Raw genomic sequence first — 27089 nt, 5'->3', positions numbered from 1 at the left:
AGAGGAGCACCGGAGGCAGCAAGGTCTCTGACATCGGGCTCTTCTGGTGCTCCCCCATTACATCCATGGCCACCCTGTGGGGGAGGGGCGGGGCTAAGGGCCCCTCGGGGGGGCGGTTGGCAAGCAGCCCCACGGCCCGCACCCAGCAGCCTTGGGTGTGGCCTCCCACAGAGCCGGAGCGAGGAGGCAGCCTGTAGCTGCCCGGCCGGTCTCTGCTGTGTGTCTGCCCAGTGCCTGGGGCCTCCTTGGCATGAGCCGAGCTGGGGGAAGCCAGAAACTGACCTTCAGAGGTTTGCAGTTCTCCTTCACATACCGGCCATCAGAGCTGTTCTCATCCCAAACCAGACCCCCTTTGTAGAAATATTTCTGTTTCCTGGAAGCGAAGGAAAGAAGGGGTCAAGCCTCAGGGGTTGGGGGAGACATGGCAGTCTGGGGAATGACTGCAGAGCCACCGGGGATGCTAACTGGCCCAGTACAGCAGGGGAGGGAGGTCTGGGCGAGTGTCTGCCAGCTCAGAGTGCAGTACGGGAGGGAAGGCTGCTAGGAGCCTGGGGGAGCCAGGGTGTCCCAGGAGACTGGCTTGTGACCCAAGGCCAAGATGGGAAAGGCCCCTATGGCCACCCCTGAAGGTGTCCCCACGGCTGCTTACCTGGTACGGTGGATCATGTGTGAGGGGATGGGCCCTAGGATCTTCTCCATCATCACCAAATGTTCTCGGTTTTCGTGGGTCTATTGGAAGGTCAGGGATAGAGCAAGCAGGAGTCAGTACCAGCCTCTGCCCCCTCAAAAAAATAAGGGACCCAAAAAGATGGGCAGGTGCCTTCCTTGCCCCAAGAGATGTGAACCCACCAGGTGAATAGTAATCCCGGCCTCTGACATGGTAGCAGCCTGCCAGACCATTCTCTCAAGGTCAAGTTCACTCTCCTTAGCCTTTCAGGTGGATTTAACCATCACCGCACACCTCTCTCCAATGACTTCCTCACTCTTTCCAAAACGTGCCCCTCTCTGCACCCTCCTCCCTCAGGCTGTGCTCCTGCCTCAAATGCTCGCTCCTCTTGCTTATGGTCCTCCACGCTGAGGCCGAGCACAAGAGAATCCCTGGGCGCTCCACTCCTTGACCTCAGGAGCCTGAGTGTTCCAGCGTGCTGACGCGGGGTGGTCACAGGGCTCTCCCACGTCAGCCCCTGCAGCCTACCCAAGGAGCAGTGCTCAGGCGAGCCCCGTGATGCAGGAGGCCTTACCTGGAAGAGTGTGAAGCCCCGGTAGTACTCGAAGAGAATGCAGCCAATGCTCCAGACGTCGCAGGGCTGTGCCCAGCCCAGCTCTGAAAACCAACATGGGAGGAGACTGTGACACTCAGCCCCCTGCTCCCAGCCCAGATGTCAAAGGACAGCTGCCACTCTGGTGGGCAGGACCCTAGCCCAAACCCCAACAGAAGGCCCTTTCTCAGGGAAGGCCAAGTGAGCCGCTACAGTGACATCGGCCCCTGGGGGCAGGCACATCCCCGCCCCTAGTCCTCCCCTCCCGACAATGGTCCGCTTTATCAAGGGCTGGGGGCTAGCCAGTCACTCACCAAGGATCACCTCAGGTGGGCGGTAGTGACGGGTAGCCACAATGGTCGTGTGGTGCTCATGGTCAAAGGTGGCACTGCCGAAGTCAGCCACTCGGATGCTGGTGTTCTTCACCGCCTTCTCCTCACAGCTCTGAGGCAAGGAGGGCGCGCAGGTCAGGAGCCTGCAGGTAGGTCCCAGTGGGTGACCTACCACAGAGCACGGCCTTGCCCTCTCCCAACCCCTACCTTGTGCTCATTGTAGAGAGTTTCAAACTCTGAATTCACAAACAAGATGTTCTCTGGCTTCAAGTCTGTGTGGGTCAGTTGGTTTTCATGTAGAACTGGGGAGGCAGGAAACAACCTTGAGAACCCTGGCTGCTTCTCGGGCCCCACGGCCGGTGCGAGACGAGACTGCAACCCCATAGCTGGTCTCTCGGCCACCCTGATCCCCCCCAGCCTCTGCAGGGGGCACAGCGGACTCTGCCTCCATACTGGCTTCGCTCTTGAGTGCTCGGTGCTTGGGGCCGTGGCCAGTTCTGATACTTCACAAGGGGGCAGGGACACTCTTCCCATCCAGTATAGAAAACCTCCCTCCTCCTCTTCCTCAGCCGGTCTCTGGCTGAGGCTGCAGCATCAGCCTGGGGGCTCCTTCTCCCCAGCAACGGCTGCATGATTTGCAGGACCGGGGACAAGATGAACACGTAGGTCCCCTCAGGAGTCACAAAGAATGTTAAGTTGGCAGTGAGCGAACAATGAATAACCACAGGGCCGCCCCTGAAACAACCTGAGGCCAGCCCTACCTCTTCCCATCCCTCAGCCTGGGAAGAGACCTCTACCTTCTCCTTCCAGCTCCTGTCCCATCAATGCTGGCACCCAGTTAGCACCTTCTGACTCCACGCTCCCAGCTGGTGGTCAAGACCCGGCCTGTAGCGTGACCCACCTCTCTCCAGCCTGGACCCTGCTTCCTCAGAGGAGTTTCAGCATGTGCCGGGGTCTGGGGCCCCCGGGCCTCCCCGTCCCCCCACCATCTGTGTAGACCCGAACAGCCTAGATCTAGGCTCCTCTCTAAGGAGCCTTTGTCCTGTGTGGACCACCATGCCCTTCAGGGCACCTCTGAAAGTCCCACACCACCAAAAGCAGCTCTGAGAGGTCGGCGGGCAGATGGGAAGGGGTGGTCAGACGAAGGGCATCTGTGCAGGCACTGCCTGGGGCTGGAATCTACAGTCAGACTTCAGCCTTCCCATCCTCCGTAGGATGGCAAAAGGGACAAGGGGAAGATCTTTATTCCTGAGTGCCTGTGGCATAGGTGGACTCAGGGGCCCCCTGGAGGGGAACCAAGCCTCTCCTTCCTCCCAAACAGTCCTCCCTGAAGGCCTTTCAGCCAAAGGGGACCCAGTGCCTCTGGGGCCAGGCATGATGGTTGGTAGTGCACTGGTGTTAGCGGGGGAGCAGGAGGCCACCAGGCGCAGGCACGGACACTTACATCGGAGGGCGTGGCAGAGCTGGTAGGCCATATGCCGCACATGTGGCAGGGGGTAAGGCTGGAAGTTATTCTCCTTCAGGAACTCAAAGGTGTTCTTGCCTAGGAGCTCAAAGGCGATGCACATATGCCCATGGAAGTTGAACCAGTCGGACATCAAGACACACAGGCTAGAGGAGAAGATTGGAGGTGGGGGGCTCAGTTTCTGCCCCTCCCTCAGATAAGGCCGGTCCCCACCCCCAGGCCACTGGGTCACCCATGCCCATAAAGAAAAACCCTCAATTACAAAAAGCATGTCTCCCATCAGAGACCACGCTGTTCAGCTCAGGGCAAGGACTAAACTTCCTACTGCCACAGGGGAAGTTCTGGTCCAAGGCATCCTGCCCTGTCTACTTAAGACATGGCCACAATCCCTGTACCTCGGAAAGAGATGGAATTGTGCCTGCCGTTCTCCAGCTCCCTTAACTGAGCTTCCCGAGTCTGCGGGGCTCAGCACCGGGCTGGCAGGAGAGGAACTGCTCAGTGTGAGTGCACCGGGGTGGCTCGACTTCGGAGCCCTCCGACTGTGTAAGCGCTGCAGCAGCTGCGGGGCTGCATCTGTTCTGATCCCTGCTGTGACCCACGAGGCCCTCACTTATAGAAGTGGGCCCAGGAGGCCGCCTCAGAGCACAGAACCCTTGGGGTGGAGCCTGCACTGCAAACCCAGGGCTCCTCCAGCAGGACTCACAGGGCCTGGGCGTGCTGCTCTGCACACCAACTGGGTGAAGGGCCACGGCTCCGCCGGGGGTCTGGGCAACTGCAGCCGGAGCAGACACCGTCCCCACCGAAAGCTTCCCTCTCATTCCCTGAGACACTCACAACTTGTTCTCTTTGTCCTTCTCCTTGATTTTTTTGAGAACGTTGATTTCTAGCCGGGCGGCCTCCCGGTACTTGCCCACATTGCGAATGATCTTCAGGGCAACCTGAGACTTCCCTCTGGGAGCCAGGAAAGAAGCAGAGGTTCTCAGAAGTGCCCTAGCCCTTCCCTGCCCCCCCCTCCACCCCAATCTCGCAGCTCCTGGCAAACGGTGCTCAGGACTCCAGGAACAGCACCTGTTCAGAGGGCGCAGATACCTGGCCCCCAGCCTGTCCCCAGGCAACATCCTCCCCACCCCGCCCTGCCAGCTCCCCTGGCATCTGTGAGTTAGTGCGTCAGGGCCAGCCTGGACTTCGCTGATGCCAGCCGCTGCCAGCTCCCCAGACAGCAGGCAAAGGAGTAGAGGCCCAGCCTGCCGGCCGGCACCAACACCAACTCCCCTAGGAACCTGACCTGCAGGCCAGCCAGCCCTGACCGTGGCCAGGCCATCCCAGCTAGAACCTTCCTACAGCACCTCCTGACCTTCCTAAAGCACATCTCCAGGTCTGGGCAAATGGCTCCACCTGGGGTGGGGGTTCCAGGATGAGACAAAGCTTTGGCAAGAGGGTGAGGGTGCCAGCAGTAGGGTCTTCTCGCTGGGCATCCCCGGGTTGCTCCCTTTACTACACTCCCTCTAGCCGCCTGCCAACCAACCAGCCACAGCGTTTCTCGGAGACCCCCGAGTGCTAGGAGGCCTCTTCCGGGTCTAGTAAGGATTTGAAGAATCCCATCCCTGCTCTGTGCTTCCCATCCGCCAGCCCCGCCCCACAGCCTGCCTGTAGGATGCCCACAGAGCAGGGACCACGCTGAGGTTCGAATGCCAGGCCCAGCGGCCAGCAGGAAGGGCCAGCCAGACTTCAGAAGCCCGGGGGAACAGGAGTGAGACGGCACTGGCCCACAAGAATGTGGCATCTTGAGGCCCCTGGGAAGCTGGCGTGGTGCCTAAGGAAAAAGTTCACAAGCCCCAGGGCAAAGGCATCTTCTGGAAAATAACCTGTTTTTCTCTCCCTATCCCACTTTCCCTGATTTTCAGGGCAGGGAAAGACCTCAGAGGAAAGGCTGCTCACTCCAGGCTCCTAGGACAGGATCCCTCAATGGCATTCTCACCTTTAGCAGAGAGCTCACAGCTCCCGCAGGCAGCCACAGCCTGGGCTGGATGGCGCTGGGGATCAGGCCTGCCCTTTGGCCAAGGTCAATTTACCCCCCTCATTACCACCCTGCTGGCCAACTACCTTTGGATCCCCTAAAAGTCCCCCAAGTGTTGTGGCTGCCCCTTAGTGATTTCAGAGACTCACTTCCCCTCCACCTACTTGGGGTGGGGGGTGGGGGGACATGGCCCAGACAGCTTAGCTGCCCCCACATGTCACAGTTGCCAGTCTGCCTCCCACCTTCAGGTCCCAGTATGGTCTACATGTCCATCCCTATGCCCACCGGCCCCAGCCCTAACCTCGGGGGCCACCACTGGGTCTGAGGGGTGTTTAAATGGGAGCTGGGAGCCCAGGGAGATTTCCTGTCAGTCACTGTCATTACCTTAGCCAGCTGGATGGCTAGGTCTAACTGTCCTTTCTGAGCGCCCAGTACCATGGTGGCTCGGTGCCAGGGGAGCATGGGTCCTATTCCTTCACCCCGAGCACAGTGGGAAGGTCATGATGGGCAGCACATGGCTCAGTGGGACAGGAGAGACAGGGCACCTGGTAGCTAAGGCATCAGACCAATGAGAGTGCCCTCAGAGGAGAGGCAGCGGGCTCCCGGGAGGTGGCCTCCCAGCCTAAGGCAAAGGGGCACAAGTTCTGGTCTGCTAGAATGGCGAGGGAACAGAAGTGTTTCACTGCGCAGCCTGGAAGGCAGCACGGATCCCTAGAAGCCCCCAAACACACACCGGAGGAGCCCCGTTCTACCTGCATGCACCCAGAGGGACGCGTAGTCCAGCCTGGCCATGTGGGAGAGGGCAGCAGCCAGCAGAGTCAGAGAGCCTGAGCCTAGTTCCTCTCAACCCAGCCATGCACTGGGTTTAGGGGGTCCAAAGGGAGTTGGCCAACAGGGTGGACAGCGGGGTGGCCAACCTCTCAGACAGACCTCCTGAGCCAGGGAGGGGTTGCTCAGGCTGGGCTCTGCAGTATTCCCAACCCGCCTCCCAGCCCCAACCTGACACAAGATGGCAGGAAGTGGGCCCAAATCACAGAAGGGCCAGGGCCTTGGCCATGTGCCGATAGCCACCACCAAGTCCTGGGGCCAAAGGGTCACCAGAGCTGCACCCCTCGCCAGCCAGCAGTTCATGGGCAGGGAGGCCACCTGGCTGCAGAGCCCCAGGACGGCTCCCTATCTCAGGGGATCAGCAGAAGCTCAGCACTTGCAGGCCGGACCCCTGCCATGAGCCCGCTAGGATGCCCACCACCCATCGCGCAGAGTTGCTCACCGGGCGTGGTCCAAGCACTCCACCACCTTGCCGAACGTGCCTTCACCCAAGTTCCCCACGATCTCATCTAGGAGAGAAAAGAAGCAGGGCATGAGGGCCTGCAGGGCAGAGAGCCGGCAGCTCCTGCAAGTTCACAGCATTCAAATTCTCAAAAACAAAAAAGGTTTCTCTCTCACGGCTACACTCTTAAAAACAGAAGTTGCTAGCGTCTGCGTCATTCAGGCAATTACTGGTGGCCCCGCTAAGGCGCCACGCGCACTAGAGGCCCCTCCGGGCAGGAGAGGTCTCGTCTAACAGGGGGGAGGAAGTAGAGAGGTAAAGTTTTACGAAAGGTGGCTGTACATCGCTCCTGGAGCCAATCGCCGGTCCGACACACCAGGTGGCCCTCCTTGTCATCTTCCACACTCCGGCTGCTGCGCTTACTGCTCTGTTGGCTTCTCTGCATGCACCGCCCCCCGAAACGCCATCCGACCCATCGCATGGTAGGCGGTTCCGATTGACAGATTGAGGTGTCAGTCAAAGGCAGAGGTGGAGACGGTGAGGAGCCGGCGGGTTGGTTGGTTGGATTTTCCAGATCCCAGCATTTCATAAGGCACACAGCATATATAACGATAGGGATATTGCAAGGGACACGTCAAGACACAAACTGACTTCAAAAACAGAAAAGTAAAAACAGCTACAGGTATGTAAGGAAAACTCGGACATTATCTAAGAGAAGGGCGCCGCCAGCGCTCAGAAAGACCACCAAGCCTCTGCTGCCAAAGGGCTGGGCCACGCTGAGAGCCACAGCCCTGACTCCCTTCGCCACCGCGCGTCCCCCTCCCGGGCCCTCCCGAGACGGCCCCTGCTGCTGAAGCCGTGCTGAGGACGGCGCAAGAAGGCGGCCAGCTCAGCGCACGGCCGGTCGTGCGGAATGGCCAGAGGCCACTCCGGCCTGAGCGGCAGGACGCCCGGCCCACCCCTGCCTGCCTCTCTGCGCACACGCTGCCCTGCACGGGCCCGACAGCTGCCATTCAGAGCCACGCCTGCCACCTGCCCCTAGACGGCATCCGCGGCCAGACGTCACGTCACCACCACAAATGGCCTGTTGCCGGCGGCCCTCGTGCCGCCGGCCTTGAGCAGGGAAGGAGCCCGGGATCCGCTGGGCCAGGCAGCCTCCTACCACAACGGCCCCCGTGGGCCCCACGCCAGCTCCTGCCCTGGCCTTGGCACCCAGGCGACAGCCTCATGACGACAGAGGGCACCAGAAAGAGAAGAAGCAGAGCCCCAGCCCTGCACTGCCATCCTGCAGCAATGTGTGGCTGCGGGCACAGAGGCCACCAGGCCGTGCTCGGTGGTCGCGGTCAAGCCTCAACCTGTGGCCACTCAAGGAAGTCGCAGGAAAGCTGAGCAGAAGAGATGCCTGGCCCCTGCACTGGGTCCGCCACTAATCCTCAGGGGCCTCCTGGCCGGCGGGAAGGAAGAGGGGCGGGGAGGAGAAGAGAAGACAGCAGGTCCCCTGACACGCGCACGAGGGGCCCGAGTGCCGCGTGGGCTCCCGGCCTTGGCCGAGATCGAGACCGCCTCCATCCGTGCCAACACCACGACCAGGGCCTGCACCTGGCGCCTGGCCAGCAAGCAGAAGAGGCCTGGGCCGCAGGCCTTTCTGCCATTCGTCCATGCGCCCCATCACATGGGCAGCCTGTCCCCTCATCTTGACCGCCCCTCCCAGGAAGAGGCGAGGCTGCAGAGGGCCCGGCTGGAAATCAAGGTCAGAGGGGCCGCTCCCGGTCTGAGCTCACGGGCAGACCTCCCCTACCCGTGGGCACTCCGGCCTCCGGGCCTCTGGGGAGGGCTGCGGACCTGAGAGACCGGGCCACACGTCGCCAGACCACACACCAGCAGCCCTATCAAGTTCCCTAAATGTCCCCGGCCACGCACATCACGTGACCCGGAGCAGCGCGGAGACACAGACAGGTGGGGGTAGGGGGTGGCTATCGCTGGAGCCAGAGCCCCTCTCGCCACCAGCACAGTGGCCCGAAGATGGAGGAGCCAGGCCTCTGGCTCGGCCCTGCACCTGGACCAGACGACACAGACACACACACAGGCACACACACCCAGTACGCGGGCGCAGGGCTGGCGGTACTCACCCAGACCCGCCAGCCTGAGAGAAGGCTAGAAAGCCAGAGGGCCCTGAGGCCCCAGCCAGCACACCCCGGCCACCACTCACCGAGGAGGCACTGCTACAAGACCTGGTGCGGCGTTTGTGGCAGTGGTGGGCATGCTTGCGGGGCCGGTATGGCTCCCTGTCCCGCGACCGCCGCCGGTGGTGGGAACGCGAAGACCCGTAGCAGTCCTCCCCGAAGGACGGGCTCCGCTCTTCACACCGATACGTGTCGCTGTCCCGACGCTCCCGGTACCTCCTCTGGTAGGGCAGGCGGTCATGGCTGCCGGGAGGGGGCGAGGACACCAGTAAGATGGGGCACTTCCTCCCACCAGCCCGGTTTTGCTTCTGGGCAAAAGGCGTGTGGCGAGGCCCCCACAAAAAGCTCATGGGGGGGCCTGCTGGAGCAGAGGCATCCAGATGGGGGTGGGATGCATGTGCACAAAGTCCCACCTCCAGAACCCGGGCTGCTGGCAGCACCCCTCCAGACAGGAGGCAATGCACGGGGGAAGGTGAGCAGGGTGAAGGGCCTTGGAGGGTCCTATCACCCCAAGACTCCCTGTGGCTGCTAACACAGGATGAGGAGCCAACCTCCAGAAAGGACAGAGGCTGTGTTATGAATCCCACTGAGGGAGGCTCAGAAGTCAGCAGGGGAGATGCTGGCCTAGAAATGGGGAACCAGTCTGGAGAAGGAAGACTCAAGGACAGAGAAAGGGGCAGCAGGATGGCAGTGAATACGGAGGCCCGGGAACACAGCTGAGATAGGGGGGTGGTGGGCAGAGGCGGCAGGCGCTGAAGGAGCCCAGGGCTGCCCCAAGCCTCCACACTGTCTCCCCAGCCCTGCCCAGGGATGGAGCCCGTTCCTCCCACCTAGCCCCCTGTCACCTTCTGGACCGAGATCTCCGGGGCGGAGGCTCCCTTCGAGACGGGTACCGCAGTCTCCCTTCATGCTCCCGACTGTAAGACCTCCTCCTCTTCCATCGGTAGCTCAGGTACGGGTCTGGCTCAGGGGAGCGGTATCGCTTACAGTGATGCATCTAGGCCACGGGAAAGGGAGCCCCGCTCAGTGGGGAGCCAGGCAGCCAGTCACCTCTGGCCACTCGGGCCCCAGGGCTGCTCGGGGCGCCCAGGCGCTCCTGAAGAAGAGGCCCATTGTTGTGTTTGGGGGCAGCCCCTCCCAGGGGTTTATGAAGCAAAAAAGAGCTCTGAGGTCACACTAGTCCAACAGCACACAACGGGCAACACCCTTCTGTGCCAATGAACAAACAAACAGCTGCCTCCCCAGCCCAGCATCGTGGGGCCTGGGGACCTGAGCGCTCAGGTCACCCGGCAAGCGGGCACAGGTGCAGCAACAGAATGGGTGGGTGGGGGGCGCTGGTGAGCACCATCCCAGAAAACCAAGGCCAAGGAGAGAGGAGAGCCTCCTGGCCACCATCCCCTCCTGTCTGTGGGCTTCTATGAAGTGACTGGCCTATCAAGCCAGAGGCCCAAGGGCTGCTGGCAGGGAACAAACACACAAGAGCAAAGGGTGAAAGCCCTCAAGTTTGAGGCCAGGTTGCCTGACTGAGGCCCTGAACTGGACCCCACTCAAGGGAGCAAAGGCCACACCTCCGTATCAGGGGCCATGGGCAGAAACGAGAAGACCAGCCTTTAGAGAAGGAGGTGCACAGGGCCTTACATACATTCCCTAGCCGATCCGACGGGCCAACCAAACAGACCTGGGGGTCTGTCCAGCCCCTGCTGCTCCATACTCTGTCTCAGCACCAATAAACTGACGTCAGCCTCCTCAGGGCAGTGAGTCTCTCACCAAGACACCCAGGGCACCCTCCGCCCACCTGCAGTGCCACGCCAGGCAGCGCCTCGCCGCCAACTGTACCACCGCTGCCCCCTATGCTAGATCCCCTGCTAGATCTGCTAGACCCTCTGCTAGATCTGCTAGATCCTACCTCGAAGTTCCAGTCCCCTCTCCTATGCTCATCTTGGGAGAAGCCAGAGGACCGAGTGTCTGGCAGCCTGTGTGCTTGGAGAGGCCTGCCCAAAGGGCCCTACCTCACCGTGCCTGTTTGGCAGGGACTTAAAATCCACCACAGGAAACCACCAGGCTGGATCAGACACGAGCTGAGGAAGAAGGCTATGTGAGGCCAGCTCCCGGTTCCACCCACACCCAGAACCCGGACACTGCTTCTGCTGGAAGGCTGGGCCAGGGATCGTGGCCAGCCTTCCTCCCAACCCTTTACTTGGCCTTCTCCAGCCTTCAGTGGTCAGTGCTGGGCTCGCCTTACTCAGCACATTTGGACAAACCCACCGAGGCTGCCCCAGCTCACGAGAAGGGTCCATCAGGAGAGCAGAGTGAACCAGCTCCTGTGGATGGGCAGGCAGCCGGGCCTATCTGACTAAACCCCTGGAAAACCTGAGAAATCCTCTGTTCCGGATCTCCTCACCAGCAGATTTCTCCCCATATCTACCTTGAAGCCCAGGCCCCAGCAACCCTCGGAGGTAAACACCATGTAAAATCACCAACTGCTCCTCAAGAGCTTAAACTGCTGTTCTGTTTTGACGATCAGCTGACTAATGAATGTTTCACGGTTTTCCTGCAATTACCCGGGTCAGGTGCCCGAGTTATGGAATGAAGGCAGTATGTCACATCTCCCTAAGCGACAGCGAAGATGCTCTGGTGGCCAGGCAGGCAAAGTTCCAGAGCTGGACACATGGTCTGGTCTACACCAGGCCAACTCCTCCAGGGACCAGGAGGGTTCCCATACCCCCCCCCCCCCGCCACTGTACTCGAGAGGGCGGAGCAGAGGTTCAGAGTAGACAGATGTTGAGTCCCAACACTGCCACTTCTAGCTGTGTGTCTTCAGGCAAGTTATTAAACTACTCTGACCTTCAACTTCCTCTTGCAACAAGGGAATAATAATCTCTTATAAGGCTCTGTGAGGATTAAATTATGCCACTCCTTTAGTAATGCCCAGCACACGCCTTTGGGTCATTTCATTAACAAGGTTAAAAAGATTCTAGGTAACACCTCTGGGTCTAAGTTAGGACACAAAGGATATTTTATAAATCCCTTCCAAGGGGTGGGGGTGAGAGGCCTGGGTAGAAAATCCCAAACTAATTCCCAGTGCTCTACTTACTGGCCTCATGACTCTAAGGTCGCCATACCTGAAAATTCCAAAAAACACCCTCCAGCCAACTTGGCAATGGAGATGACAAGGATGAGAGCTACAGAGTACCACGCAAGGTAATCAGAGAGGAGATAACCTCTGCTTCGACACTTTCTAGACAGGGGAAATATGGGGAATACCAGATGTTCCTCATTATCTTCCCAGCCAGGGCTCCAGATCCCATTTCTCACCAATGATCTCTGAAGCTCTGACACCCCAGCAAATAGATTATTCAAGGAAGCTAAGGGTCACAATTACGTTCAAGAAGGCTCTGCTCTTACACAGTGAAGAAAGAGATAATGTAGAGGAAACCAGGCCAAGGATGCCAGCTTTTCTGTGCAGGGGCCTAGTCGGCTTCTCATCTGCAGCTCCTGGCCAGAGAACTGGGTTGACAAGAAGAGCAGCCAGCCAGGTCAGCGTCTGCACTACCGGATCCCAGCCACTCCAGAGCCCCATGGTTATTTTTGGCTGACGCGGCCCCACCGCTGCAACCTCAAATCTGCCACCTTACAAGCCGCCACCACCGGGTGAAACGCTCCTCCTTTTCAAGGGCATGGAGGAGGGAAGCTGGAAGGCCGCCAACTCCGCCTCGACGGGGGCCTGGCTCAGGCAACTCCCACTCCAGCTCCACACCAGGGCACCCGCACCCGGAACTAAAGCACACAGACTCCCCCGGATCAAGGAACAGCTCCGGCATTTGTAGTGTCAGCTTGACTCGGCCCCTCCCCCGGGCTGGAGAGGCTCCATCATCACAACAAAACAGGCTGGAGGCCTGCGGCCCTCGCTCGCGTCCCTTCCTGACGCGCCTTGGGTCTCAGAGATCCAAGCCCCTTCCCCCATAACCGCCGCCAGCGGCGGCGAGGGGCTACCCGGGGGACAGGCGGATGGCCAGCCAGAGCTAGAATCAAACTTCAGGCCGCGCGTGGAGGAGGAGTCTGCAGGCCTCGAGCAGAGGGTATGGGAGGAGTCTGAAGGCCCCTCCAGGCTCTCCCAGGTAAGACCCCGACCCCACTCCGCGGGAGGTGCAGGGCTGAATCTGGATTCCTGCAGGGGCCTCAGCCGCCGCTCAGACTCCGACACCGGGGGATCGAGAGGTCGGGGTCTGCGGTGACCGCCCCTCCGGGGGAGAAGCGGCGGGTCAGGGGTGAGAGGTCGGGGCCGCGACCAGAGGCGGGCCGAGGGAGAGAAAGAGAGAGACTAGACCGAGACGGAACCGAAAGCCCGGAGACCCGCACCCACTGCGCCCGCCCTACCCACTCACCCCCCGCCGCTGCCGCCGCCGCCGCCGCCGTGGGCCTGGGCCCACACTCACCGTCTCCCAGGATCCGGCTGCGGCTAGGCCCCACTCCCCACTCCGAGCGCCTCTTCCGCTTCCGGCTCCGGCCTCCGCCCGCGGCGGCCCCGCCCCTCGCGTGACGCAGCCGTCGCCAGTCCCGGCTCGACACGGGTCGGTGGCCTGGCCGCTCTGGCCCCCGACTCGAAGGCTCTGGAGGACCCACCTTCGCCGCTCCGGTCCGGGCGGCAGCAGTGGAGACAGGTTCCGGGAGGGCAGAGGGGACGTCCCCGGCCGCGGCCCACCCCCGCCGTATCGCGCCGCACGTAGGCCTCAAGACTCGACGTGGGTGCAGGCCCAAGCCGCGGGCGCCCGGAGGTGGAGCCCCGACCAGGCCGGGGGACCCTGCCTGCTCTGCAGACTCGACCCCGCCCGTGCCCGCCAACCCCTTTCTGCTCGTGGAGGGGCGGGCATTGTGTCGCTTTTGCCTCAGTGAAAACCGGGCGGGCCTTGAGCGTCCCCTTGGCCCCGGGACCCCGGAGGGCGCCAAAGATGACGGAAGCTAGTGTCGCTAGGCTCGGGAAGGCGGGCGCCACTCCCGATTTCGGGGAAGACGCAAATGAGAGGCAACTCTCTGTGTGGGTTTCTATTAAAGATCTGCGACACGTCCCCGTTCCCGTGTGCGTCCAGAACGGTTTCGGGGAAGATACCCGAGAGCCATGTCGGCGGGTTTCTGGAAGGACGTGGTCTGGGGGCAAGGTTGTCCCCTCTTCCCTGAGCAGCGCCGGACGCAGACCAGCACTGTGTCTCAGTTCATGAACCCCGGGCTCTCGCGGTCAGGCCGCGCGGGCCATTCCTCCCAGCCACTCGACGCCCTTTTTGCCGAGGCTGCGCGGGTGGGATCGCCGGGGCCCGTCCCGCCCCTGGCCCGGGCGGGATAACGAGACCCCACTTTCCACAGGAGAAAGCCAAGGTCGGGTCCTTTGCGGGAAACTCAGGGATTGTGAGCGTTCACGCCCCACGGCTCTTGCTGGTAACCACCAGGCTACGCGGCCGGGAGCTGCAGGCCGGGGCACCCTCCCGGGACCGCTCTGTCGGGGGCGGGCCGCCCACTCCCCCAATGAGGGCTGGGCACGCCCCCGACGCGAAATGTCCTCTCCCCGCCTGGGCTGGCGCGCTGTGGGCGCATCCGCTCCCTCCGGATTTGTGGCGGTTCCCTCGGTCTTTGGTCTCTGGCTCTCGCTTAAACCGAGGTCCGACGGCGTGGCCTGAGCGGGGTGCTTAGTACCCCCCGCCCCCCAGTTCTCTGTTAGCTCCACCACGCCACCCGAAGTAACCAAGAGAAGCTAAGGCAACACCGAGGCTTTCTATGCTAATACGGCCTCAAGAACGGATCCCGGTCCCCTCCCAACCAAATTCAGAAGGCGCTTCCAGTGTGCTGTGGGTGACCGAGAGCCCGGCTGTCCCCGCCCCTCGGTCGCCCTCCCTTAGGATCCTGTCTCCGGAGCCAGAGGTAATGAGTTGCCATTCTTGGCCCGGGCGCTGTCCGTGGCCTAAGGCCACGGCCTGCGTTAGCCTGGTTTCATCTCGGGGTTTCACCCACACAGACAAGATGAAAGGTGTCTCCCCCCACTTCACCCCAAGCCGTCATGGCTCCTAGAAGCCAGGACTGCATGGGCAGCTGAGGGTGGAGGAGCTGGGGGAGGCTCCTGTCTTCTAGCCCTGCACTGGGCGCCGGGCTCCGAGGGGGCAAGTCAGGCGCATCTTCCCACATCGGGGACCCAGGAGTCCCTGCCTCCGGCTAAGGAAGCTGCTCTCCTTCTCTGAAATGGGGCAGGAGCCATCTCCCAGCCCTCTCTCCAAAAGCAGTTCCATAGCTGTCTGGTGCCTCAGATTCTACCATTAGAGCTTCCTTCTTCTGTCTTTATTGTTCCGGAAAGAACTCACACCTAGAAGAAAAAGAGGCAGAGTATCAGATAGGCACTTGGAAAAAGATCTAACCTGAGGTCAGGTACAGGTACCCCCCCCCCCCCACACACACACACCCTCCTATCTCATTACTGCCACTGCTGGAAGGCTGTAGCTTGGGCAGCTCTTAGCTGGGGAGTTCAAGCGGTGAGCCACCTTCAGAGGACCCTTGCTCCACACCCCCAGCCCCTTGGGACCCACCATTTTCCCCAGGTCTCTACCCTCATACCCACCAAGCCTTTGCTGTGCGGGCTGAGAACTGCAACACAGTTCCAGGGCACCAGGGAAATGCCCCTGCCCCGTGCCCTGCTCCCAGCCACCTGAGACCCACGGCAGCTCCCGTCCCTCTTGATCTCCCTTTTGCCCTGCTGGGCTCCTGGCTCAGCTCGATGCCTTCTCCAGACCCCAGGCCCTCTGATCCCCTCCTTGTCCTGCTGCCCTTGCTCTCTCTAGTCTGCCACATCCATCTTTGGCTTCTCTGGGGCAGTTAATTCACCTTTGAGCTTCAGCTCCAGGGGCAGGTTAGCCTTCCTGGACGCTCCAGAGGAGAACCGGACTCCCTACCCCTGTGCTTCCGCAGCATTGGGGGCTGCCCCTTCCTCTGCACAGGCTCTGTGAATTCAACATCTGGCTGGTGCCACTCCCCACTCCCGCAGACCAGGAGCCCTCCTACACCCAAGTTAGGTAGTCTAGGTTCTCAGTAAGCGCTGGGGGCGGTCTGTGGGGAGGACTTTTTTTTTTTTTAAGATTCTATTTATTTATTTGACAGAGAGAGAGATCACAGGTAGGCAGAGAGGCAGGCAGAGAGAGAGGGAAGCAGGCTCCCTGCTGAGCAGAGAGCCCAATGCGGGGCTCGATCCCAGGACCCTGAGATCATGACCCGAGCCGAAGGCAGAGGCTTAGCCCACTGAGCCACCCAGGCGCCCCAGGACTTGTTTTTAATGGGAAGACTGAGTACCCAGCCAGAGTGGAGTTGTGGTGGCTGCGCCAGGGCGTGGGAGATGGGGGCAGCAGACCGTCATCATAGACCATCTTGGAGAGGCCTTGCATGGTGGTGAAATGTGGAGAGAGCAGCTCAGAAGTGGCTGCAAGAATGTGAGCCTGGAGTCCAGAGAGGAGAGCGTCAAGGTGTCTACAGGGAGAGGGCTGGTGGGTAGTAGTGCCATCCTGAGCTGGGAGCAGGTCTGGGAATGTGAGGAGTGAACAAGTCAGTTAGGGGTCCAGGGGAGCTCAGCTCAGTAGCTCAGTAGGTATCTTCTCCCTGTGCCCACACAGAGTTGGGGCAGGGTGCCTGGTGCCCAGGTGCGTGGGTGGGAAGATAGTGGTAGGATTCTGAGGCTCAGTCCCTGGAGGTTAAGTGGGTGGGGCCTAGGGCTCAGGTCCCCCATCTTCCAGCTAAAGCTATGGAAGCCAAAGGGGAACTGAAGGAGTAACTTGGTTTAAGGGTTTCTGACTTCTTACACTGGAGCTAATCTACAGTGTCCCCCAAATGTTCCCCTGTCCCCTGCAATTTCCAGACTCCCATACTGGGTAGGGGAGCAGCAGGGGTTGGGGAGTGGGGGCCCAGTTTGCAGTGGGCCCCCTTCATGACCTGGGGCAACTGACATCCTCTTCAGACTTCTGTGCCCCCTCCTGAAGCCGGGGAGGGCTAGGTGAGCTTGGCTGTTCAGCAGGTGGCTGGGCCAGAGTCAGCACCAAAGCTCATGGAAGCTGTTGGAACTGAGAACTGTTCAGCGGAGTTGGGGCAGACATTTATCTGAAATCTGAATCACCAGGGAAGATCCTGAGCCAGGGTGTTGTCGGGTTTGTGCAGGCTCAGTGCCAGGGCCTCAGTTTCCCTATCTGAAGAGGGGCCTTGGAAGCTGGTGCCCTAGCTCCAGGGTCTCCCATCTGTCCCGCTCTCAGGAACTGCACTGTGCAGGAGCCCCATGGACCTGCCTCCCCTCTTTCCCCCACCACACTCCTATCACTTCTAGCCACTGGACTGTGCCTGCTCACTGAGCACCACCGGAGGGTGCAGGTGAGTGTGGGAAAGGTGGGCATGGCAGCTCCTGAGGCCCAGGCTGAAGCCTGGCTCCTCTTTCCTAGCAGGTGCTCAGAGAGAGCCCTGGAGTAGGTTGGGAGGCCCTCAGAGAAGGCCCTGTGTGGGTACAGCTAGCAGAGAGCTGGGAGCACTGGGCCAAGCCGGCTGGCCACCTGCGGGCATCACTGGAGGCTGTGTGAAGCGAGCACAGGTGCTGTGGAGGCAGGGATGTGAGCTGGGACTCTGCAGGGCCCCGGGCAACCTCCTCATGCAGGAGCAGAAAGTGAGGTTTAGGGTCCCATCATCCTCTCCCTGATCCTCCTTGATTATCTGTAGCCTCAGGGAGGTCCCCTAAGCTAGCAAGGTCCTCTTCACAGACTGAGAAGTCCAGAAGGCTCGGGGCTGGTGCTCACATCTGAGGTCATGTTCTCGGGAAGGCTTGTCAAGGTCTGGGGCATCCAAGGAGGACAGATGGGAAGTGGGTCCCCAACAAGGCTGCTGTGCTGAAGTGTCATCTCTGTGAATGGCGTGCTCTGCAGGTACACAGAGCATTGCTTGGTGTGGCTAGAGGCGCTGATTGGAGGCAAAGGAAGGGCCTGGGTTCCTGTGGCTCCCCAGGGAGAGTCAGAGGAAGAGAGGGGCTGGTTTTAGCTCAGCAGAAAGAGGAGTTTCCTTCAAGGGCCATTTGCCCCTGGTGAAAGCTGCAGTCCCCAGGAAGAGAGGAAGGCGATGGTTCATGCAAGCTGAGGGTTCTAGGGGAGGTATCCAGCACCCCTGTCCCATGTGAGGATGTGGCAGGCCAGCCACCCTGTGATGGTCTAGGTATCTGAGCCTTTAGTGACATGGGGGTCTCAGCCCACAGCTGCCCCTCCTAGAACTCCTGCTCCTTACAGTGCCTGGGGTGACTCTGGGGACTCACCTGACAGCCTGTTTGCTCCTGCCTGACAGCTGTCATTCCACGACAGTGTCCCTGGTCCTCCTGCTGGGGCTCTAAAGCCATCAGCAACTGGTATGTCCTAGGTCCAGCTGGAGGTGGAGGGTCACACATCTGGAGCCCGTAGTGGTAATAGTTGGGCACCCCCTGGGAGCTGCGTCCCTTGTGCACAAGCCAGGACATGGGTCGGTGCTGGGCTGGCAGGTGGGCCCCTGGTGGGCTTATCGCAGTGGGTGGGAGCCAGCAGGACCTGGTGGAGTCAGCCTGCTTTATCAGAATCTGCAGGCACTGCTGTGCTAGGGGCAGGGACGGCCCTCTCCAGGGGCTCAGCACTGCCTTCGGCCCTCCCTACAGCAGGAGGAATGCTTTCTGGCCCACCTGGAGCAGGAGGGGGACCAGCTGCAGGGGTCCCAGGGACAGCAGTGGAGGAGGCCAGACCAGGATGCAGAAGACAAACCAGGGTGCCAGTCATGCAGGAGGGGCCTAGTGGCAAGAGGTCCAGCAGGATTCTGCTGTTGCAGATGGAAGTAGAAAAGGCCAGCTGTGTTTGGACCAGAGGAGCCAACAGCCCCTTGGCCTAGAGCCTCCTCTAAGTGGGTGCATGGGCAGGGCCCTGAAGACTGGCCCTGCCTTTACTTCATTCTCTGGTCTTCATTCTTGGAGTAGCAGCTGGGGAGGGAGGGAGAGGCATGCAAAGATTTCTGTGCAACCCAGAGAGGGACAACCCCGCCCCCATCATTTGGGAAGACCCTGCCTTTACCCAGCCAACTCCCTTCCTGGTTCAGATGGGAAAACAAAGCCCCGAGGGTGGGGAGGAACTCATTCAGGGTCAAAACAGTGTGGTCTGGAGGCTGTGAGGAGACCCCAGGATCCTGGACTGAGCGGACCTGCAGGAGATGCTGGTGTCAGGCCTGCAGGGGTGGGGTGGGGACAGGGCCCAGGCACTTCGGGGCCCTGGTGGAGTCTTAACCCCTGCCCAGGTTGAGGACACAATCTTCCCGCAGAGCAGCTGTTGATGCTTGCCCCGGGGGCCCGAGACAGCCGGCAGAGTCAGCCCCACAGGGTATCCAGGGCGCCAACTGAGCCAACCTGTGTCTACCTGTAGCAGGGGGCAGAGAAGCACGGGAGTCTAGACCCTGTCCTTGGGGGATTCCAAAGTCAGGGGAGGGACTCTAGCAGCATGGAAAAGAGAGTGTCCAGGAGGGACAGGCTGGAGCAGGGCCTTGACATAGTACTACTCTAGCACGCACCACTCACATCCCAGAAGGACAGCGCCCTTCAGTAATGTGTGTCTTGGTACTGTCCAGCCTTAAACCATCTGGTCCAGAACGAAAGCCTGGAGTTCAGAGAAGCCTCTAGGGGCTGGGTTCAGAGGAGGTCTTCTGGAAGAGCCCCACAGCCCCGGTGGATGCTAAGCCATGACTGGGTGGAGTGGGAGGTCTTCACAGGTGAACAGGAGACTCAGAAGAGCTAGGCAGAAGTGCCAGTGACCAGGGTCGGCTCACAGCAGCCATCCTGGTGGCCTTAAGGACAGCAGGAGACAGAGGGCCCTGGGCAGGCCCTGGAGGCAGAGCACCAAGGCTACGTGTGGGGAGCGCAGTGTGGCTAGCAGTGCTGGGGGTGGCCCCTGGCCAGAAGACCCGGCAAGTGGCTACTCAGACCACTGCCCCAAGATTGTCCAAGCTGGAGTGGGTATCCTGCTCCCCACTGGGTGAGATGACCCTGTAGGCAGGTGGGCCAGCCTGTCTCCAGCTGCAACAATACTGAGCCCCAAATCCCAAACCATGTGGCCAAAACCAGCCTCCCTTCCCCCAGGTATCAACACTCCTGCTTGTCCCATTCTGGCTCTTTTTGGGGGAGCGTGTGGAAAATCTTTCAGCTCCAACAAGTCCTGTCTCTGACACACGTGGCCAAGACCCTGCTGCTGACCCAGACCAGGCTGGAGGGCAGGGGGCAGGGAGGCAAGATGACCTTCACTGCAGGGGTCAAGTCAGGAGGCTTGGGAGTGGGAGTGCCCAGGACAGACGCTGTGTGTGTAGGGGCCTCGGAGGCGGCGTCTCTGCCCCAGTCCCCATCCCCGCCAGTGAGACATAGTGAGGACATCTCTGCAACTTGTAAAGAAACCATTAAAATCTCCCCAGCTGGGGGCCCTCTGTCTGCCTTCCCATCCCTTCCCACAGGCCCCTCCTCCTCGCTCTCTTCCCCATTGCCCAGGCCTCCCTATTGCCGGTGAGCTAGTCTCTTCCTGCTTGTAGGATGCCCGCTAGCTTTATCCTACACTTCCTCCCCTTCTCCTGCAGCTTCCTTGTTCTGTTCTACCCAGCCACCCACTCATCCAACATCGTCCTCATCGTCCGTCCATCCGTCCGTCCATCCATCCATCATATGTTCACTGAACATCCGCTTCTGGCCTCTTCTGTGCACAGGAGAACGGAAGTCAGATCAGACCACTCCTTGTCCCCAAAAGCTTGTGGTTTGGGTCTGCACAATCATCAAGTGAGCAATTACAATTTAATATACCTGCTCAGGGGACAGGCATTGTGGGAGGTGGGGGGATGTGCTGCAGATGGGTAAGTCCTCCATATCAAGGGGATTTCTGAGCCTCTGAACCGTCACGGAAGGATGAACAGGCATCCTCAGCAAAGAAAAGAAGGGCGGAGCACATGCAAAGGCCCAAAGACAAGAGGCATGAAGGTGGCAATGCTGTGAACAGTCCCTGCCCCAACTGAGAAGCCGAGCGGGTAAGGGGCTGAAATAAGCAGCAGGGGCCAGAGCAAGGGCTGGGGTGCCCCGGGCCCTATCCACCAGACTTGAGCTCGTTTAGTGACTGCCTCCTTCCGGCTGGTGCCCTCCCTTAGTCTCCAGGGCAAACGTTTATGTGCACAAGCAGACAGACTGGTGGACACACACCTGCCCCCCGCCCCAGAGACACACACCTGTTCCCAGATGCACACACAAAGACACAGAGAAACAGAGGCAGCAAGGAGGTGGCTGGGAGAAGCAGAGATGTAGAGCCCCAGGTTGGGGGTGCGCTCTGCCGCAGTGGGGCTGATCTGTTGGTCCAGCTGGAAGGAGCATGAGAGAGGGTCTCGGCAGCCCTGCTTAGCTGGTCTTGAGCCTCATAAAATGTGGGGTTGGTCTGAATCAGTGTATCTCAAGCTGGGGTCCGGAGCTTTGCTCTGAGAGGGCTGTTAGTTCCGCAAGGCAGCGTATTTACTGTGATTGTCTGCAACCGTGATTGTGTATTTATACAGACAGTGATTGTGAATTTGTACGGAAAGAAATCTCAAGTTTTGGTCTGTTTCTTGATCCAGACCCCTGAGGATGGAAGTGTCTCCCCAGGGCCTGGAGAGAGAGTCTACACTTTCTGGGGTGCATGCTGGTCAAGATGGGGGTCTGCAGTGGACGATGTCAGGGAGAAAGCTGGGCAGATTTAGGTGCCTAGAAGGAAGCAGTGTGTGGGGGGGCACTATGCAAACAACATGCAAAGGACCCCCAAACCAGTGTCCACGTGGGCCCCAACTCTAGGGCCTTCCAGTCCTCTACTTCTCAGGGACAGCGTAGGGCATTTTTCTCCAGTGCCCAGGGAGGCCTGCCCAGGACTCATCTTCTGTGAGCAAGTGGGTGCCTGTCCAGGGAGGGTGGCCTAGGATTCTGCCCTGGCATTGGCAGGGGTACCGTGGGGAGCAACCAAATGGCCAAAGTCACAGCAGGGCGGAGGCCCTGAGGGAGAGGGGGCAACAGCTGGCTGGCAAGAGGGTGCGAGGGGCTCCCAGGGCCACCAGCACCCTCCACCTCCATCCATCCCAACCTCAAGCTCCTTCTACCCTCACCCTTTCCTGGGCTCTACCTCAGTCTGTCTTCCTCTGCTCAATCCCAAGATTCTCTGCTCTTCGCTGTTCCCAAATTAGTGGATGATGGTGGACTCTGGAGCCTGAATACTGGGCACAAACCAGGCCCCCATAGAGCACTCACTACGTGACCTTGGGCAAGTCACTCTCCCTCTCTGGGCTCATCTGTAAACAAAGAAACAGACACCGAGAGCAGCTGCAGTTCTCTATCAGCTGCATATGAGGGTTCCATCCGGCAAGCGTGGAAAAGGCTCACGTGGCTCGCAGTCACAGAAGCGTCGCTCCCGTCAGTCCGCGCTTCACGCCACCGCACGCGCGGCTGCCCGGAGGTGAGAGGCCCCCTTCCAGTCAGGGTCCTGCTGGGGCCAGGGAGCTGCCGCAGGGGGTTCCGTCTCACCCCACTCTGAGGTAGTGTGCTAGGGCTGCCCTGACAAAGAGCGAACCCAGGGGTGTGTGTGTCCAAATTTTCCTTCTAGAAGAACACCAGTCAGATTAGATTAGGGTGCTCTATAATGGCTTCATGTTACCTTGATTACCTTGCAAAGACCTTATCTCTAAAGAGGGTCACATTTTGAGATATTAGGGGTTAGAACACAAACATACCTTTTTGGGGGGAGTCTAGAGTTCAACCTGTAACGCCTCCCAATTTGTTTCCTGTTACCTTCCTGTTGGGTGGTTGGATCTGACTGGAGATCTCGGGGACCCAGCTGTTCTGTCTTGCTCTTGCCCTCACTTAACGCCAGGCCCCTGACATGGCTATAGAAAGACCGTAGGGGCCGCAGGACGGGCCGTTGTGAGGAGTGGTGGGCCCTGCTCAGTGAGCCCCCAGGCAGGCCAAGGTCCAGACTGGACACCGGCTCCTGTCTGCAGGCCAGGCCCTGCCCAGACCCAAGAGCCTGTGTGTGTATTTCTGGGCACAAGAGGATGGGGTGGGGGTCCCCTCAGATGGACCAGCCACAGCAAGAGGCAGGCTCTGGGGAAGAAAAATCAGATGCCTTCCAGGATCCAGAGGTGGAAGGTGGGGAGGAGCTGGAGGCTGCCTGGGGTACCTTCAGGTCAGTGTGGCCTGGGCCTGCCCCCAGCCCAGAACAAGAAGGAGAACCTGGACAGTCCAGTCAGCCTGGAAGGGAGGCCAGTGTCCCTGAGTCCTAACCACCCGCCTTCTTCCCACAGGTGCAGGCCATGGCAGAGCACCCCCCACAAGCCCCCAGATTCTACACAGGGCAGGTGAGTTCCGCACCCCCTCAGCCCCCTGTGGAGGTCTGGGGACAAGACTGGCACATGCTGAGTAGGCACCAGTCAAGCCTACTCCCCAGGCTGTTGGGGAGGGCCCTGGGGAGTCCTCCCTGGGCCTTTCAGGCAGGGAGGACAGGGCTCCTAAGCACACGGATGAGGCAGTGGCCTGGTAGCCCTGGCTGTCGTGCTTAGCTCTTCCTCTGTACAAAGTGCATAAGGGCTGAGCCTCTGTAGGCCGGGCCTGGTGCACAGGGACCTCACTCGGAGACGAGGGAGGATCTGGAAATGGGGAGGGTTTGGAGACATGGCCTGCTCTCAGAGAGCCCTGAGGCTGGGTGGTGTAGCATCTAGGGAGCACTAAGGGAGTACCACCCATTCGTATTTTTGGATTTGGGGGACTCTGTAGTCACCTGTACAGAGTAGAGTAGCAGAATGAGGCCATCCTGCTCCCTCCCCTGAGGGCTGTTCTGTCAGCCTCCCAGCACCTGACGGCCATTATACCCCTTGTTTGGGTCAAGGCGGAGTTCCCAGGCAGGCCCCCATGAGAATGGGCCTATGAGAGCAGGGGTGGGGTGATGTCCTGCAGCACCAGGTCAGGAGCCAATGACCCCCTCTCTCTACACCCCTTCCCCAGACTTCCCTGTAGGATGGGCTTGGAGCTGGCCTGGATGTGCGCTGAACTCCAGAAAATCTGGGACCCAGAACTGGAGAGGCTCAGCAGCCAGCCCCAGAAGGTCCCCAGAACCCGGTGTTCGGCACCCCTCCACCTCTGTGCCTCTGCTGGGCCTGCACGCCCAGGGAGCCCACAGTCCCCTATGCCCAATCCCCTGTGCCCCTGACCTGCCCTTCCCAGATTAACTCAAACCCCTCCCCGCCACTCACTGCCCTCTGCCCTCCTCCCCAAGGTGGCAGAGAGCCCTTGCCAAGAAGCTGGGGTTAGAGCAGCAGCTGGTAGAAAAGTGAGGACCATGGAGTGAGGGCACCCGGATCTGAGGGGCTCTGCAGAGAGAAATCCCCTTCCCTCACAGAGGTGTTCACACTTCCTCCCTTCCCGTAAGAAGCTGGGATAGACAGGTGAGGGCATCTGGGGACATGCTAAGAGAGCCCTCTCATCGCTGGGGGGACGGTGGGGGGTGGAGCAGAACAGTGCCAGGCCTGGGACTTGATGTATCATCTCCTGGTCGGCCTTCTCTCTGAGGAGGAGGGCACAGGGGCAGAAGCAGGAGAGGCAATGGCTAGGTGGGCTATGGAGGCACAGGGAGTTAGGACATCTGGGTTCCTGGGCCTGGGGTTATGAATGAAAGGAGAGTGGCCTTTAGAGCCAAGAAGTCCTGTGCTCGCCTCAGCTCCACCACTGACCAGCTCAGTGGGCAATAAGCAAGTCTGCCTTCTCGAGGCCTCAGTCTCCGCATCGGCAAAATGGGGATACCACCTTACCTACCTCAGAGATTGGCGTGAGGATTACATGAGATGGTGCCCCTGGCTCAGTGCCTGCTGCCCTGAGTCTCCCCTGGGGTCCAGTTAGGGGGAGTCAGAACTAAGATTATAAAACCATGGATGTGTGCCCAAGACCACCTGCACAGAGGGCTTTAGTCACAATGTCTGTTTATCCAGTATTTCGTCCACAAGCCATTATTTACAGTTAATAAACTCAGGAAACCATATGCTGTCATGTGCAGCTGCCGGTGATGGACAATGTAGCAAGTTCCACTGCCCAGGACAGTCCTGTCTTACACTTCAATACCAGGGAGGGCCTCGTCTTTCTCACTCTGCATGGAGGAGCCTCGTGGGGTGGGGATTCCTATCTTTTGCCTCAGCTGCTCTCCGGGGACCCCTAGAGAATGGGGTCCTACCTGCACGTGGGACCTGGGAGATGCCAAGAGTTCTGACCCTGAGGCTGAGAACCGGGTCCCCAGAGGGCAGGAGCTGGAGCTCTGAGCATCAGCACTCCAGCACAGGGAGGGCAGGGACCTCCAGCCACCTCTCAGAGCCTGAAGGTAAGAGCTGGGGACTCTCTAGAGGGGCAGGCGGAGTGAGCCCTGCCTCCCTAGAGGACCCAGGCCCAGTTACTCTCTCTACCTTCATCTCCCCATCTGCAAGCTGGGGGCGGAGAAGGCCCAAAGGGTCCTTCCAGTTGGGCCTTTGCTGGTTCTGGAAGAACTTCTCAGTTCACCTCCCCTCCCTGGGAAGAGCTGGAGTTACTCCTCACTGGTACCCGGCCTGCCTCTCTGCCCTCTGTGGGGTCAGCTGCTGCTTCTTCTGTCCCCAGATGTCAGACAAAGCCCAAGAGCCACTTAAGAGAGGTCTGAGAAAAGCTGGCAACCGGGGCAGTGCCCTGACTGGGGGAGAAAGGTGGTGTGGAGACTGAGGCTCACAGCTCACTCTGCCACACAAGACACTGAGGTCAGCCCTTTGCCCCCAATGAGGGGGCAGTGGACTGACAGGCTTCAGGAACCAGGGGTGGGCAAGGACTCCTTGGGGAGAGGGCAGGCCTGTAAGACTATGCCTTTATCCCCTCATGCTGGGGTTTCTGTCAGGTCTGAGCGGTGGGACCTGTCACAGGTGGCTGCAGTCAGAGGTCTCCCTGTCCCCAGCCTGCAACAGGGCCTGAAATGCCCATGTTGACACAAGGCCCCTGACTGCCCGTGCATGAGGCCCCTTGCCCTTTCTCAGGAGGATCCTGTGGCTAGGAGCTGGGCAGAGAGTGGCTAGTGGGGTGCTGGTGTCCTTGTGGGGCTTTGTTGGTCCATTCACTGCTCTGGTGTCAGCAGAATGATGACTACAGACCTTCTGCTTTCTGGTGAAGGCCTTGGGCACTGGGCTTTAGACTTTTCAAAGTGAATTCTGATTCACTTGTACCTCAGATCACTCTATAGTCCCCATTTTACAATAGGGAAACTGCCCAGACAAGGGCAGTAAATTGCCCAAAGTCACATAGCAGAACAGCATCTAAGACCCCTGGCTCCCCTAACCTGTCCCAGAAAAGGTGGTTTCTCAGTTCCAAGCTTGAAAGCATGGTCATCTTCAATGGCCACAAGCAAGGCCAGCCTAGAGTTAACCTCCCTCGAAGTCACCTGGTCATTTTCTCTTTCTCTCTTTCTTTCAAGATTTTATTTATTTATTTGACAGAGATCACAAACAGGCAGAGAGGCAGGCAGAGAGAGAGAGGGAAGCAGGCTCCCTGCGGAGCAGAGTGCCCAATATGGGGCTTGATCCCAGGACCCCGAGATCATGACCCGAGCCCAGGGCAGAGGCTTAACCCACTGAGCCACCCAGGCGCCCCTCATTTTCTTTTTCTGAACTTCCTTCCCCACTTTGCTGTGTATTTCCTTGCCCTACAGAGCTCTGTCAGCTGGGCCATGTGCTTCCAGAATCCAAACCCTACTCAACTCTATTGCTCTACACTCTTTCCATCTACTGACTTAACTGAAGCAGAGTTTTGCAGAGGGGGACTCTGGCAGGGTGGAAGGACAGAATACCTCTGAGACTGCTTCTCCAGTGTCATCTGCAAAATGTTCTCTGCCCTCCCTGCCATTCACACCACTGCTGTGGGGGCTGCCGAGTTCTCAGTGGATGTGTCCAGCACGGGGTCCCGAGCCCAACTGAGCCAATGGCCCCTTCCTGATCACTAGACTTGAGACAAAATCATAGTTCTCACCGGGGCTGAAGACTGGACACAGAAGTTGGGAAGTGTCAACTGCTCTTTTTCACAGTGGATAAAGCTGCATTTCAGTGACAGCAAATGGAGCCGACAATTTCCAGGAAGTGGAATTGGGATGGAGAGATTTTGGTTCAGCCCAGGAAGTCTCATGTATGGAGAAGACATAAACCTGACTTTTGGGACGGTCATGTCATGTTGCTCTGTGGCCTGGGCAGCAGGGTGGGCTGGTCTTCAGGAGAGGAGTACCTTCCATGGGCAGCCCAGGTCCCGCTGTCCTTGGGCTCCTCCACACCCCGAAAATAAATCCCTCTCCTTTCTGTTTACATGGGCCCGAGTGGTTTGGGTCCCCTGCCAAGGACCCAGCGCGCTCCAGAGCGCGGCGCTCCTGGACAGCCCTCCCTACGGCCAGGAACCCACCCGGCACCGGCTCACCGCCCAGACCCGCTCCTGTTTGCTCCCGGGCGCACAGCGCAACCCCGCCCCGGCCTTCCTG

The 27089-nt window shown here is 59.7% G+C and overlaps 1 protein-coding gene and 1 long non-coding RNA gene across 15 annotated transcripts in view; one reads left to right on the top strand and one right to left on the bottom strand.

The window, feature by feature from the left end:
• Positions 1-27089, bottom strand: part of CLK3 (CDC like kinase 3) — a 28109-nt gene that overhangs the window by 778 nt on the left and 242 nt on the right. The window contains exons 2-14 of one of the 13 annotated variants that reach the window (XM_082735875.1): positions 18227-18517; positions 12963-14872; positions 9372-9523; positions 8553-8769; positions 6686-6782; positions 6344-6410; positions 3891-4007; positions 3036-3202; positions 1799-1893; positions 1574-1703; positions 1242-1324; positions 650-729; positions 283-373 (exon numbers count right to left, since the gene is read on the bottom strand). In XM_082735875.1, coding sequence (XP_082592001.1) covers positions 283-373; positions 650-729; positions 1242-1324; positions 1574-1703; positions 1799-1893; positions 3036-3202; positions 3891-4007; positions 6344-6410; positions 6686-6782; positions 8553-8769; positions 9372-9523 — 1296 coding nt within the window. In that variant the 5' untranslated portion in view covers positions 12963-14872; positions 18227-18517. Of the gene's footprint in view, positions 1-282; positions 374-649; positions 730-1241; positions 1325-1573; positions 1704-1798; positions 1894-3035; positions 3203-3890; positions 4008-6343; positions 6411-6685; positions 6783-8552; positions 8770-9371; positions 9524-12911; positions 14873-18226; positions 18518-27089 lie in introns of those variants that run through there. The other 12 variants (XM_082735874.1, XM_082735873.1, XM_082735868.1 and 9 more) reach the window with 12 other exon arrangements.
• Positions 12258-26919, top strand: LOC309867273. 2 transcript variants are annotated; one of them, XR_014313087.1, is made up of 5 exons: positions 12325-12644; positions 16797-16911; positions 21730-22028; positions 22873-22926; positions 26277-26919. It is a non-coding gene; the product is annotated as an uncharacterized lncRNA (long non-coding RNA). The 2 variants fall into 2 exon arrangements; XR_014313086.1 differs by lacking the exon at positions 16797-16911 and having other exon boundaries at positions 12258-12644.

The sequence above is a fragment of the Mustela nivalis genome, assembly GCF_964662115.1.
Source record: "Mustela nivalis genome assembly, chromosome: 6".
In the NCBI taxonomy this organism is placed as follows: Eukaryota; Metazoa; Chordata; class Mammalia; order Carnivora; family Mustelidae; genus Mustela; species Mustela nivalis.
The sequence above is the reverse complement of the archived record's forward strand: the minus strand, read 5'-3'. Positions and strand labels throughout refer to the sequence as shown.